This window comes from Carlito syrichta, unplaced genomic scaffold, assembly GCF_000164805.1.
Source record: "Carlito syrichta isolate Samal-C Ts95f unplaced genomic scaffold, Tarsius_syrichta-2.0.1 Scaffold307187, whole genome shotgun sequence".
NCBI classification, from domain to species: Eukaryota; Metazoa; Chordata; class Mammalia; order Primates; family Tarsiidae; genus Carlito; species Carlito syrichta.
In genome coordinates, this window is record NW_007251283.1 from 365,861 (window position 1) to 380,430 (window position 14,570).

Below are 14,570 nucleotides of genomic sequence, written 5' to 3' on the forward strand. Positions count from 1 at the left end.
CATTATGGTTCTAGTTTGCATTTTCTTGATGGCACATGGTGTTGTGCATTTTTTCTTTACTTTTCTTTTTTTTTTTGAGTTGGAGTCTCACTCTGTCACCCAGGTTGGAGTGCAGTGGCACGCTCAAAGCCACTGCAGCCTCGATGTGCTGGGCTCAGGTGATCCTGCTTCAGCCTTCCAAGGAGCTGGAACTATAGGTGTGTGCCACCATGTCCAGCTAATTTTTTGATTTACTGTAGAGACAAGGTCTCGCTATGTTGCCCCAGCTGGTCTTGAACCCATGGACTTAGACAATCTTCTCGCTTCTGCTGGGATTACAGGCGAGAGCCACCACGCCCAGCTATTGTGCATTTTTTCATGTGCTTACTGGCCATTTGTGTATCTTCTTTGCAGAAATATCTATTCAAATCCTTTGCTTATTTTATTTTTTATTTTTAATTTAGAGACAGGGTCTTATTCTGTTGCCCAGGCTGCAGTGTGGTGGTGTGGTCATAGGTCACTGCTGCCTCTTTCTGGGCTCAAGCAACCCTCCTACCTCAGTCTCCCAAGTAGCTGGAACTACAGGTGAGAGTCATCAGGGTAGTTTTTTCTTTTTCTTTTCTTTTTTTTTTTCTGTAGAGATAGGGTCTCTGCTATGCTGATCAGGATGGTCTTGAACTCTTAGCCTCAAGCAATCCTCTCTTCTTGGCCTCCCAAAATACTAGGATTATAGCGTGAGCGACTACGTTCGGCCTCTTTGTTCATTTAAAATTAGGTTGTGTGTTTTTTGATCTGTAAGAGTTCTTTAATTCTAGATGCAAGTCCCTTACAGATATACGATTTGCAAATATTTTCTCCCATTCTGTGGGTTGTCTTTTCTACTTTTGAGTTTTTTAAAAAAACCTTTGCATTTAAAAAATACATTCTTGTTTCACTTTAATTGCCACTCTTCCCCATTTAGTTTAGTTTAAAATGAGTAAATTTAAAACTGAGTATTCTTTATTATTTTACTACAAGATGTTTCTCTGAGAACTGAACTCAAATTGTTTCTTCTAATACATAGCTCTAGACAACTCGAACAAGTCATTTCATTAATCTGATTCTTAGTTTTCTCATTTGTAAAAAGGAGATAATGGTGCCTATGCTATAAGGTTGTGTATGAAAATAAAAGCATGCTTAAGTACTTAGCGCATGCCCACAGAGCAGGTAGTTACTAAATGTGCTGTATTGAAGACCTTAAAAAATATCATTAAAAAGGGCTTATATTCCAGGATACATGTGAGATATTAAGTACTGTATCCATTTAATAATAATTAAAGAAAAAATAAGATGCCTCATATAAAATAAATTTGTATTTAGAAACATAATTTAGCAATCCTGATGGCATATCAGTTTTTTTTTTTGAGTCGGAATCTCACTGTCACCCACACTGGAATGCAGTGGCAGGCTCATGGCTACCGCAGCCTTAACCTGCTGGGCTCAGGTAATTCTTCTGCCTCAGCCTTCTGGTAGCTGGAACTATAGGGGTATGCCACCACAGCCGGCTAATTTTTTTTTTTTTGATTTATTGTAGAGACGAGGTCTCGCCAAGTTGTCCAGGCTGGTCTCGAACTTTTGGACTCAGGCAATCCTCTCACCTCGGCCTCCCAAAGTGCTGGGATTACAGGCTTGAGCCACCGTGCCTGGCTTGTGTCAGCTTTTTTGTTTGTTTGTTTTGAGTTGGAGTCTCACCCTGTCGCCCAGACTGGAGTGCAGTGGCTGCTCCCGGCCACTGCAGCCTCGACCTGCTGGGCTCCGGTGATCCTTCTGCCTCAGCCTTCCAAGAAGTCGGAATTACAAGCATGCGCTACCATGCCTGGCTGATTTTTTTGATTTATTGTAGAGATGAGGTCTCACTGCCCAGGCGGGTCTCGAACCCGCGGGCTCAGGCAATCCACTCACTTCAGCCTCCCAAAGGCGTGGGATTACAGGCTGAGCCACCGAGCCCTGCTTGTGTCAGCTTTAACATAGGCAAATCTGAGGCACAAAGTTGAAACGCTGTGTTAAGGATAGTATATTATGTGGTGTTTTCCAAATGTGTTTTCAAGTACAAGAAAGTACTAAGTCATAATGTAATAATAGAATAATCTTGTCCAACAAGATAAATCTGGGAGATTGGTTACTTACATAGTGAGTTGTCTGATTTCAAATGTGGTTTCTAAAGATACCCACTTATGCCTCTGTCACTGTAGCAAAAACGTGTTCCTTAAAGTTTGAAAATGTTTTTAAGCATCTTAATAGATTAATTTCTGAATCTGAAAAACAATAATAAATTTGACCTAAAGACAGTATATGTACTGAGACGCAAACAAATGGTATGCTGTCAGTTATCAACAAATCCTTTTCCTCTTCTCTCGCCTCGTGGCTTGTCCCAGTGCTCCATCCTCAGTGTGTGTGTGTTTTTTTTTAAATCAGAGTCTGTTGCCCAGGCTGGAGCGCAGTGGCATGCTCACAGCTACTGCAGCCTCGACCTGTTGGGCTCCAGCAATCCTTCCGCCTCAGCCTTCCAAGTATCTGGAAGTACAGGCGTGTGCCACCCCACACCCAGCTAATATTTTTAATTATTGTAGAGATGAGGGCTCACCAAGTTGCCCAGGCTGGTCTTGAACCCCTGGGCTCAGGCAATCCTCTCATCTCAGACTCCCAAAATGCTAGATTACAGGTGTGAGCCACCGTGCCTGGTCAGTCTTCTTTATCCACATTTACAACCTTGGTGATGACATCCAAGTTTTAAATACTACCTCCATGCTGCTGATTGCTGATTACAGGCCAGCAGCTCAGGCCTCTGCCCAGACTTGATTATTCAGCAGCCTCCTGGATATTCCCTTTACGTGCATATTCCCTCTACATGCCTGCAGGAACATCTAACATGTTTGAAGCTGAACTCCTGATCTTCCTTTCAAAATTTGCTTCCCCCAGACTTTCTCATCTCAGCTAATGGCACTTGCATCCTCCAGCTGCTTATGTCTACACTGGAGTCATTCTTGACTCCTCCATTCTCCCCCAAGTCACATCCCAAGTGCTGGGAAATCCTGTTGGCTTTCCTTTCAGAGTCTACGTAGGATTCCATAGCTTCTCTTTATCTAGGTTGAAGCCCTCTCTGGTCCAAGCCTCTGGCACCTATAGTTAGCCTCTTAAGTGACCTCCTCCTTCTACTCTTGCTTCCCTGAGTCTATTCTTTGTTTTTGTTTTTGTTTTTTTTTTTGATTCGGAGCCACCCAGGCTGAAGTGCAGTGGCATGCTCATGGTCACTACAGCCTCGACCTGCTGGGCTCAGGTGATCCTTCTGCCTTAGTTTTCCAAGTATGGAAATACAGGCATGCGCCACCACGCCTGGCTATTTTTTTTCTTTTTTTAGTTGGAGTCTCACTCTGTTGCCCAGGCTGGAGTGCAATGGCACACGCATGGTCACCACAGTCATGACCTGCTGGGCTCAGGCGATCCTTCTGCCTCAGCTTTCCAAGTAGCTGGAACTACAGGCACATGCCACCATGCTCAGCTAATTTTTTGATTTATTGTAGAGATGAGGTCTTGCCAAGTTGCCCAGGCTGGTCTCCAACCTGTGGGCTCAGGCAATCCTCTCACCTCAGCCTCCCAAAATGCTGGGATTATAGGTGTGAGCCACTGAGCCCAACCAATTTTTAAAATTTATTATTGTAGAGAAGAGGTCTTGCCATGTTGCCCAGGCTGGTCTTGAACCCCTAGACTCAGGCAATCCTCTTGTCTCCACCTCCCAAAGTGCTGGGATTACAGGCATGGGCCCCCATGCTGGACCCTTAGTCTGTTTTCAAACAAGCAAACAAATGGATTCTTTTTTTTTTGAGTTGGAGTCTAACTCTGGTACCCTGGCTGGAGTGCAATGGCATGCTCACAGTCACTGCAGCCTTGACCTGCTGGGCTCAGGCGATCCTTCCACCTCAGCCTTCCAAGTAGCTGGATCTACAGACGCACACCACCACGTCTGGGTAGTTTTTGTGATTTATTGTAGAGACAAGGTCTCACCAAGTTGCTCAGGCTGGTCTCGAACCCACGGGCTCAGGCAATCCTCTCATCTCAGCCTCCTAAAGTGCTGGGATTACAGGTGTGAGCCCCCGGGCTTGGCCCTTAGTATGTTTTCAAACCAGCAAACAAATGGATTCTTAAGTCCTGCAATGATTTCTCTGCTCACTCTGCACCAGCCACACTAGCCTTCTTACTCTTCTTTTCTTTGAACATCGTTGGCACACTACTGCCTTGGGGACCTCTGCCTGGTCTCCAGTTCTTCCCATGGCCCACCCCTTTAAGTCTTTGCTGAAACATCACCTTCTCAGAAAGGCTTATCTTGATCGCCATATTGAAAGTGCAAACTGACCAACATACTCTGAGTCCTACATTCCCTGATCTACTTTTTCCTAGCACTTATCTGTACAATCTACTTGTTTGTGTTTATCTCTTGTGTTTAAACACTTTTATCGTGTTTATCTATTATTGCTTATTCTGTCTTCTCCCTGCAAGAATATAAACTCCACGAACAAGGGATTTTTATTTTCTTATGTATCTCAAAGGCTAGAACAGTGTGGCACATGTAGGAGGACCTCAAATAAAAATTTGGGAATACAAAGATTTTTCACAAGGTCACTCCTATGCTTGAGTGTACATACAGTCTGGTTAAAAGGCAGCAAATATGTATGCATTAAAAGATAAATATCAATACAAGATAATTAGCATATTCTGATAAATTTAAGATGTTATGAATGACAAATGAAAGCTCAGAATTTTAGAGAAGTGATTTCTAACTTTTTGGGGAATGTGGTTATACCTCTTTAAAAATCTGATGAAAGCTAAAGACTCTGATGATATAACGAATATACAAAAATTTCTGAATACAATTACAGGGGAATCAAGTAGTCTCTAAAGTCAGCTCGTTCCTGAGTTGAGAGTCCTTGGTCTCAAGTACAGTTTTATCACCCAGGACTTGGGACAGGCTTGGTGAAGATGGAATTGAACTAGGTCTTAAAGAACAGGCTCTGAAGGAGAAAGGAAAGGCTCAGTCTTTTCTTTTCTTTTTTTTCAAGTTGGAGTCTCCCTCTGTCACCCAGGCTGGAGTGCAGTGGCATGCTCCTGGCCACTGCAGCCTCGACCTGCTGGGCTCCAGTGATCCTTCTGCCTCAGCCTTAGAAGTAGCTGGAACTACAGGCATGCGCTACCATGCCCGGCTAAGTTTTGATTTATTGTAGAGATGAGGACTTGCTAAGTTGCCCGGGTGGGTCTCGAACCCGCGGGCTCAGGTGATCCACTCGCCTCAGCCTCCCAATGTGCTGGGATTACAAGCTGAGCCACCGAGCCCAGCCTGGCACAGTCCTTTCAAGCAAGGGAAATAGTTAAGGATAACAGCAGAACTGCTTGGGATGGAGGATTTAAGCAATAGGTAAGGACAGGCTGAGAATTGTTGGTGTATGACTTAAATAATGTGGATATTGCAAGCAATTGAAAGTTTTGGGGCAAGAGAATATAACGTCTAAAGCACTGCTTTAAGAAAATCAATTTGGCTGGGCATGGTGGCTTACGCCTGTAATCCCAGCATTTTGGGAGGCAAGAGGATTGCCTGAGCCCAGGGATTTGAAAACAACCTGGGCAACTTGGTGAGACCTCATCTCCACATAAATCAAGAAAAATTAGCTGGGCGTGGTGGTACACGCCTGTAGTTCCAGTTACTTGGAAGGCTGAAGCAGAAGGATCATCTGAGCCCGGCAGGTGGAGGCTGTGGTGGCTGTGAGCATGCCACTGCACTCCAGCCTGGGCAACAGAGTGAGACTGACTCAAAAAAAAGAATAAAAAGAAAATCAATCTGGTAGTTGTTTATAGAAGGACAGTTGAGAGACAAAGTGGCATTAAGGAATTAATTCATGAAGCCATTATAATGATTCAAGTTTGAAATAAAAAGGAAACTGACAAAGTTTAGAAACTGATGAATTTGAGGCATGAACTTGTTTAGAAATACCTGGTTAGAAACTGAAAATCAGAAATAAACTTCAGGTGAGGCCCAGTTATATAGATTCGGGTGATACTTACTGAATCCTTGAGTGTAGGGAAAATGAACTACAAAAGTACTAAAAACAGAGACAAAGTGAGCAGACTTTTATCACTATGACTATAATAAAAAATGGTGAATTTATATAGGACAAAACCTTGACAGAATACTTAAGTTACATAGGTATTATGGGAAATAGAATGTTGTGGTTAATTGAGGACTAATACTTTTAAAATTTTTTTCTTAAATAGAGATGAAGTCTTGCTATGTTACTCAGGCTAGGCTCAAACTCCTGGGCTCAAGCAGTTCTCCCACCTTGGCCTCCCAAAGGGCTGGAATTATGGGCGTGAGCCACTGCACCCGACGAAAATTTTAATTTTGCTTGCTAAGGGTTTTCGACGAAAATTTTAATTTTGCTTGCTAAGGGTTTTTCCCCCTCAGAAATAATAGTATTATACTTCCCCCCTTAACTAGAAAACACAGATAAATTATTATTAGATGATTCAGGATGTCACTATCCCTCAAGATAATCATTTTAAATATGTATTTTCGATGTAAAATAACACAGTTATAGGAGATTAGGATAACTCCAAGGTAACCAGAGAACATTTCCTGGTATTTAAAGAGCACTGATTTCTATTTAACTTTTAGGGAAAAGCAGATAACATTAAAACATTTGTAACAAACACTTTAAAAGTATTTTAGGTATCTATTAAGTAGAATTTTGTGTTTTGCCAATATGTATAAAAACTATAAATGTTAGTGTCAAATGCATTATTACGTCATTGGCTCAGTTTCTACTGGTCTGTACTTCCTCTGTTATACAGAAGATGTTTATGATTTAGGCTCCTCCTACTTTAGAACTTACCTCCCTCCTCTTCTTCGGTGACCCTTCAGATAGGATTTGAACTTTCAGGAATAGTATTGGCTTTTGCCCCTCCTGGAATGCTATCTGAACGTTTCTGTCACTTTAGAAACGTTCTCGTTCTAGTGCAACATGCCAAGAAATCCGGGTATAAAACGGTGATTGTAACGGTAAAGTAAATCTCTGTTTAACACGTGTGCCTGTGCGTACGTATCTAGACCCTGTACATTATATGCATACCACCGTGCCTAGTAAACAATTTCGCAGATTCCATTTGAGCCTTTAAAAAAAAAAAATTAAATCACTCACCTCTAATTTTGTTAAGAGCTCTTAATAAGCCACTGAGCAAGAGAAGTGAATCCTGCGTAGATTCGGTCCCGGGTTCCCAAAGCGGTTCCCCGGCCCCGCCCCCTTTCCCTAAACACCTGGTGAGGACGAAGACAGGACACACAAGCGCCGGCACAACCTACTTTCCTTAAAAGTAGCCGATGCTCACTAAGGATGGGCATTAAGACATCTGACTCGTCAGCACATGCCACACTCTTCTCTCCCCCACCCCGCCTAAAGAAAAAAAAACGAGAGTGAGCGTGAGTCCGGCGGTACCTTCTCGGGAACCCCAAGGAGGCGCCGGGGGGGCATCCAGAAGGTCGCGCGGGTCCTCAGCCCTCCCGGCGGAACAGTCCCGCTCCCCAAGGCGCCTCCCCAAGTTCACCTCGTCGACCCCAGCCCCGCCGCAGCTCCTCCTCGCCGGCTCTCCCCTGGCTCTGGCAGCTGCGGGACCGCCCGCCTGCCCGCCTGCCCGCCTGCCCGCCCCCAAGCCCCAGCCGGCATCACCTGGGCAGCGGCGGTGCAGCCCAGAGGCCGCGCCCAGGGGGAGGAGTCTGCGGACGGCCCGCCGCGTGGAGCGCGCCAGGTGAGCACGCCTGCGCAGTCGGGCCGTAAACAAGCCCGCCCCTTCCCTTCGGCCCGCCTTGCGGGGCCGGCTCGCGGCTGGGAGGGGCTAGGGGGAAGAGGCGGGGGGAGAGCGAGCAGGCAGGAACGGCGCCTGCGCGGTGGGCGTGATCCGGGCACTTAGGGCAGGATGAACGCTGCTTTCCAAGATGGCGGCGGAGGGAGGAGGGAAGGAGATGAACGAGATTAAGACCCAATTCACCACCCGGGAAGGTCTGTACAAGCTGCTGCCGCACTCGGAGTACAGCCGGCCCAACCGGGTGCCCTTCAACTCGCAGGGATCCAACCCTGTCCGCGTCTCCTTCGTAAACCTCAACGACCAGTCTGGCAACGGCGACCGCCTCTGCTTCAATGTGGGCCGGGAGCTCTACTTCTATATCTACAAGGGGGTCCGCAAGGTACCGACCCGGGCGTCTCCGGCGCCCGCCAGCGGCGTGGGCAGAGGCCGGGAGCAGGGCGGTGACAGCGGGGCCAGGGTGACCGACAGGGGTGGCCGTCGCTCGTACTTTTGAGTGGGCCGGCAACTCCACTGGGGTACTCCTGGGAGAGGGGATTCAGGAGTGAGGAGGGTGGTGGCGGTGGCGCTTCCCAGGGCTGGGGGCCGTGGAAAGCGACCGTGGCGTGCGGGGTTCCGGCGGGGAGGCCCCAGAAGCAGCCGGCTGCCTTCCTCCAGCCGGGTCCATCAGGCTCTGACACGGCCAGGCAGCGGGCCTGCGAGTCCCCGGAAGAGGTGGGGTGGCCGCCTTGCCTGCTTAGATCGCCTCGCCTCCCTGGAGGGTTGGGAGCCTCGCCCTGGGTGAGAGCACAGGGGCGCAGGGCGGCCGAGAAAGGTCTGTCAGGCGGGACCAAGTCTGGGGAGCAGAGGACCGAGACTAGGTCGGAAAGAACCTGCTCGGCACGCAGGGCTACTCCACCTGCTGCCGCACTGACACTTCCTGGGAGCCTCCTCTCCTGGTGTTAACACTTTCTGTTTCCAAAACATCCGCGGCAGGACGGCTTTGTCAGTGTCTCCGCGGAGGGAACCTTCTCCTGGAAGACTGTTAAGGAGGGTCAGCCTGCCCCTTGGAGTAAGGGAAGGGCTGAGTGCTACAGTTGGGAGGTTGAGATGATGTTTCAGTGAACTAGGCTGGTTCCGAGGGATTCTCTGTGAGCGTGCCCAGAGTAATCTTGTCCAACAAGTCAGGCTGTGTCCCAAACAGGGAGGGATGTGCCTTAAAAGCTACTTTAAAGGACTCATCCTTCTTGGCGGGCGACTTAACAGTAATTCTGTTTAGCATGTAATCATCCTTTGAAATTATCTCTTTAAAAGCACGATTTATTAGAGCCTTTCTTTCATTGGCTATGTAACTATGTTCTCACTGAGAACTGCTTATTTTTGAGTTTGTGTTCTATGACTTGACTCCTTGGAAAGTGAGGAAAATAATGCACCCCACAGGACCTCGGAATGCGACAAGGTGATAAACTGATTCTATAAAGATTAATTTGTACGGGATAGTATGAAAATAAATTGTACATATGGAAAGGTGAACATTGCCCAGGATTTAATATATCCAATTCCAGTACAGTGTTTTTGCTTGGTTACAAGAAATAGGCAAGTGACAGTGGTATCTAAATGTAGCAAGTTCTTTCATTCAAGGTGAATCTTTTAAATTAGTGTTTATGATACTTTGTTTCGGCATGCTGTTAGAAGTTATTGAAAGTAAATCATGGGCCATTGCCTTCCTAAGCAATGATGTGGCCATGCGCTCTTTGAGTTATGGCCAGGCCATGGTCAGGCTTTGGCCCCCTCCTCTACCTTGGGGAGGAGAATCTACTCTTTCTCTTTCTCTGATTTATTTTCTAAATAAACTGTATTTTTGAATCTTAAAAAACGAAAGTAAATCACTTGGCTTTTTTTTTTTATTTTGGACTTGGGAAAGCATGAAGTAGTGAGTGGTCTGCCTTTCTCAGCTGCCCTGTGCTCTCACCCAGGGCGAGACTCCCAACCCTCCAGGGAGGCGAGGCCATCTAAGCAGACAAGGCGGCCACCCCACCTCTTCCGAGGACTCGCAGGCCCGCTCCCTGGCCGTGTCAGAGCCTGATGGACCCGGCTGGAGGAAGGCAGCCGGCTGCTTCTGGGGCCTCCCCGCCGGAACAGCGCACGCCACCGTCCCTTTCCGCAGCCCCCTGCTTCCAACTTCGTTACTGACTTGTTGGGTGATCTTGGATAAGTTCTTTTTTTTTTTTATTTGGAGTCTCACTCAGTTGCCCAGACTGGAGTGCCATGGCTGCTCACGGCCACCGCAGCCTTCACTTGCTGGGTTCCGGTGATTCTTCCACCTCAGTCTTCAGAGTAGCCGGAATTATAGGCACGCGCTACCACGCCCGGCTAATTTTTTTTTATTTATTGTAGAGATGAGGTCTCGCCAAGTTGCCCAGGCGGGTCTCGAACCCACGGGCTCAGGTAATTCACTCACCTCGGCCTCCCAAGTTGCGGGATTACAGGCTGAGCCAGGGAGCCTGGCCAGATAAGTTCTTTAACGTCTATTTGCATCTCTTTAAAAAGGGAATATTGCAGTGCACATGTTGTAATTAATAATATAATAACTGTAATGAACTTTAAAGCCCCAAAACACTCAGTAAACATAAACTGTAATTAAACATTAACAGTAACTGTCAGTTAGGAAGCTGCCATCTTGACATTGATACCAGAACTGAAAGGATCAGTTTTTTTCTCTGGAAATAAGTTCAGAATATTAAGTTTTTAAAATTTGTATTTATATAAAAATACAATAGCCCTAAAAACCGGATTCACGAACACTAACAATTGTGAGTGCAAGCATTCCTTTTTTTTAAAAAGAAGTTTTAAAGTTACTATTTCTGAATCATTCTAAAGGCAGACGTTATCTGGATCTGGTAGCCTTGGTTACATCATAAAGACAAATTTCTTGCCTAGAAGTACCACTATAAGAGTGTTCTCTTTTACTGGGACACTATTCACAGAAGGGTAAAATTAGGCAAGCTTTCGAAAACTCCACGAAAACATCACCACCATCATCATCATCGCCGTCATCATCATTATTGAGACAAGGTCTAAAGCTGTTGTACAGGCTGGAATGTTGTGGCGCAATCATAGCTCACTGCAACCTCAAACCTCAAGTGATCCTCCCATCTCAGCCTTGTGAATTGCTAGGAGTACAGGTGCGCACCACCATGCTAATACTAAAAAAATTTTTTTTTCATGTAGAAATGGTGTCTTGCTCTGTTGCCCAGGCTGGCCTTGAATTTTTGGCCTCAAGTGACCTTCCTGGCTTCATCTCCCAAAGGGCTAGTATAATAGACATGAGCCACCATACCTGGCCCCAAAATTACTTTAAACAAGACAAATCTGAAATGTGTAAATTGCCTTTATCTGATCATTTGAGCACTTTAACTTTTTAGCGTAAAATTTCATTTTCGTGTGTTAGTATTTCAGGTTTCTTCTAGTTATTATAACTTGAATATTTTTGCTTTTCATGAATGAGTTTGCATTTATTGTTATTTCTTAGTAAAGGGGCTGTGTTTATGACTCCGTTTTCTGATTTAAAATATAGCCAGACGGGCTCGGTGGCTCAGCCTGTAATCCCGTACCTTTGAGAGGCTGAGGTGAGTGGATTGCCTGAGCCCACAGGTTTGAGACCCGCCTGGGCAGGCGAGACCTCATCTCTACAATAAATCAAAAAATCAGCCCGGCGTGGTAGCGCACGCCTGTAATTCCGGCTACTTGGAAGGCTGAGGCGGAAGGATCGCCGGAGCCCAGCAGGTCGAGGCTGCGGTGACCGGGAGCAGCCACTGCACTCCAGTCTGGGCGACAGAGTAAGACTCCAACTCAAAACAAAAACAAAAACAAACAAACAAACAAAAATATAGCCAATACTTTTTTCTTAATCAGAAAACCAACTTTGTTTTGAAGTTAGTACTTGTAAATCTGTTTTTGACATTTGGCCATTTTGACTGCTTCTTTTTTTCTTTGAGGCATATTAAATTTTACAATAACTATTTGGATCGTTCAGAAGGTCTAATTCAAATGAATAAGTTCAATTTAAGTGTGTGTGTAAAATGAGTGAAAAATGGGTCTTTTTTTTTTTTCCTTCCACCTCAGCCTTCCAAGTAGCCGGGAACTACAGGCACGCGCTACCATGCCTGGCTAATTTTTGATTTATTGTAGAGATGAGGTCTCGCCAAGTTGCCCAGGCAGGTCTCGAACCCGCGGGCTCAGGCAGTCCACTCACCTCAGCCTCCCAAAGGCACGGGATTGTAGGCTGAGCCACCGAGCCCGGCTGAAAAATGAGTCTTTTAAATAACTTAAATTGTGAATTATTTGATGCCGTTCCTGAGAGGAAACATGGGGATCCAGGGGAATGGAGTGGATGAGGAAGTAGTTTAACATCTATGCCAAAGAATGCAGTCTTGACTCCATATAGATTTCTTTTCTTTTTTAATTAATTTGTTTTTATTTTTGAGTTGGAGTCTCACTCTCTGACCCAGGCTAGAGGGCCCTGGCATGCTCCCGGCCACCGCAGCCTCAGCCTGCTGGGCTCAGGCTATCCTTCAGCCTCAGCCTTCCAAATAGCTTCCAAATAGCATGTGCCACCATGCCTGGCTATTTTTTTTGATATATTGTAGAGATGAGATTTTGCCAATTTGCTGAGGCTGGTCTCAAACCCAAGGGCTCAGGCAATCCTCTCCTTTTCTTTTCTTTTTTCTTTTTTAAATAGAGATGAGGTCTTACTATTTTGTCCAGGCTGGTCTCGAACTCCTGGGCTCAAGTGATCCTCCTGCCTCGGCCTCTCAAAGTTCTGGGAGCCGATGTGCCCAGCCAATCTTGACCCTTTTACGACGTTTTGGTCAGTGACTAGTACTGGAAGGACTTTAGAGTAGATGCCAGTCTTACCCTCCTTAGAGAAAACCAAGACCAGAGAGGCTGTGCATACGTGATAGAGTTCTCCTGGTAAGGAGACTGAAGCACAACTGAATTTTAAGAATGGTCTGGGAAAGAAACTGAGCAAGCTTTTTGGTCACAGGATACCATATACTCTAGAATTTGCCCCAGAATTTTGTGGTGTTTTATTTTTACTAACTCTTCACAGCAATCTATGAGGTAGATTAAAACATCTTTCCACAATCAAGGAAGTTCGGAATGGGGTTTCTTGTATGAGGAGATGTAGTTTTTGAATTTATTTTTTATTTTATTTTTTTGAGTTGGAGTCTCACTCTGTCGCCCAGGCTGGAGTGCAGTGGCATGCTCCTGGCCACCGCAGCCTCGACCCTCCAAGTAGCTGGAACTACAGGCACACTTCCGCACCCAGCTATGAATTTATTTTGCTTAACGAAAGATAGTATTAACATTGATTTAATACTGACACTAATCATTTATTATGGTTTTTTTTTTTGAGTCAGGGTTTCTGACACCCAGGCTGGAGTGCAGTGGCATGATCACAGCTCACTGTAATCTTAAGATCCTGGGCTCAGGTAATCCTTTCGCCTCAGTCTTGAGTAGCTGGGACTGGGCTCACCATGCCCGACTAATTTTTAAATTTTTCTAGAGGCAAGGTTTTACTATGTTGCCTAGGCTAGTCTTGAACTCCTTGACTCAAGTGATGCTCCCAAAGTGCTGGGATTACAGGCAAGGGCCACTGAGCCTGGCCAACACTAATCATTCCAACAGAGAGTTGAGTGACTACTAGGATAGTAATAATATGAGGCAAGGGGATATAGGGTGTACAAAGATGAATGAGACCCTGTCTCCCCAAAACTTTGAACTATGAGCTTTCAAATTTCTTTTTTTTTTTTTGAGTCAGAGTCTCACTCTGTTGCCCAGGCTAGATTGTGGTGACACACTCAAAGCCACCGCAGCCTCGACGTGCTGGGCTTAGGTGTTCCTTCCACCTCAGCCTTCCAAGTAACTGGAACTATAGGCATGTGCCACCACGCCCAGCTAATTTTTTGTTTTATTGTAGAGATGAGATCTCGCCACGTTGCCCAGGCTGTTCTCGAACTCATTGGCTTAGGTAATCCTCTCACCTTGGCCTCCCAAGCATCTTTATTGTATATACTTTGTTTTCCTTTTTTAAAAAACATGTTGTTAGGATAAAGATGCCAAAGATAGCTGGGCTTATTTTGGACTAATCCTCTCATTTTATGGAGATCTGTTTTTACATAAATATGAATGGCCTCCATTCAGATCTCAGCTTAACCATCACTTCCTCAGCAAATCCTTTGAATTCCCAAGCTAGGTCAGTTTTCCCAAGCTAGGTCAGTTTTCCCCGGTTACATGTTCTCATAGCATCCTGTACTTTGCCTTCCTTGTACTTGACTCAGTTTGTAATTCTCTGTACGATAATCTGTCTTCTATAAACAAAACTCCTTTACAATAGGGACCTGCTCTCTCTGTCTTTCCACTGCCCAGTGCAGTGTCCAGCATAGAGTTAGGCCCTTACCATGTGTTTGTTGAGTGAATGACTGAATAAAGCCAAGTCCGTCCATCTATGTCATACTTTAAAAAGTTCTTTAGAAGCTGAAACACCTATTCAGTTTTGGGCCCCAAAGTAACCTGGGTATTTTTTAGTAGTTCATATATTTTAAAAGACATTTAAAAATATTGTTAATAGGTAACAAATTTAGCTTTTTTTTTTTTTTTTTTTGAGTTGGAGTCTCACTCTGTCACCCAGACTGGAGTGCAGTGGCTGCTCCCGGCCACCGCAGCCT

The 14,570-nt window shown here is 45.4% G+C and overlaps 1 protein-coding gene across 12 annotated transcripts in view; it reads left to right on the forward strand.

Annotated features, from left to right (window-relative positions):
- Window positions 1-7,899: 7,899 nt before the first annotated feature.
- WDR20 (WD repeat domain 20) overlaps window positions 7,900-14,570 on the forward strand; it is a 79,085-nt gene continuing 72,414 nt past the window's right edge. For 8 of the 12 annotated variants that reach the window (XM_021715559.1, XM_008064083.2, XM_021715561.1 and 5 more), the window contains exon 1: window positions 7,900-8,242. In XM_021715559.1, the coding sequence (XP_021571234.1) occupies window positions 7,994-8,242 (249 nt within the window). In that variant the 5' untranslated portion in view covers window positions 7,900-7,993. The remainder of the gene's footprint in view (window positions 8,243-14,570) is intronic. The other 4 variants (XR_002482312.1, XM_008064085.1, XM_008064087.1 and 1 more) reach the window with 2 other exon arrangements.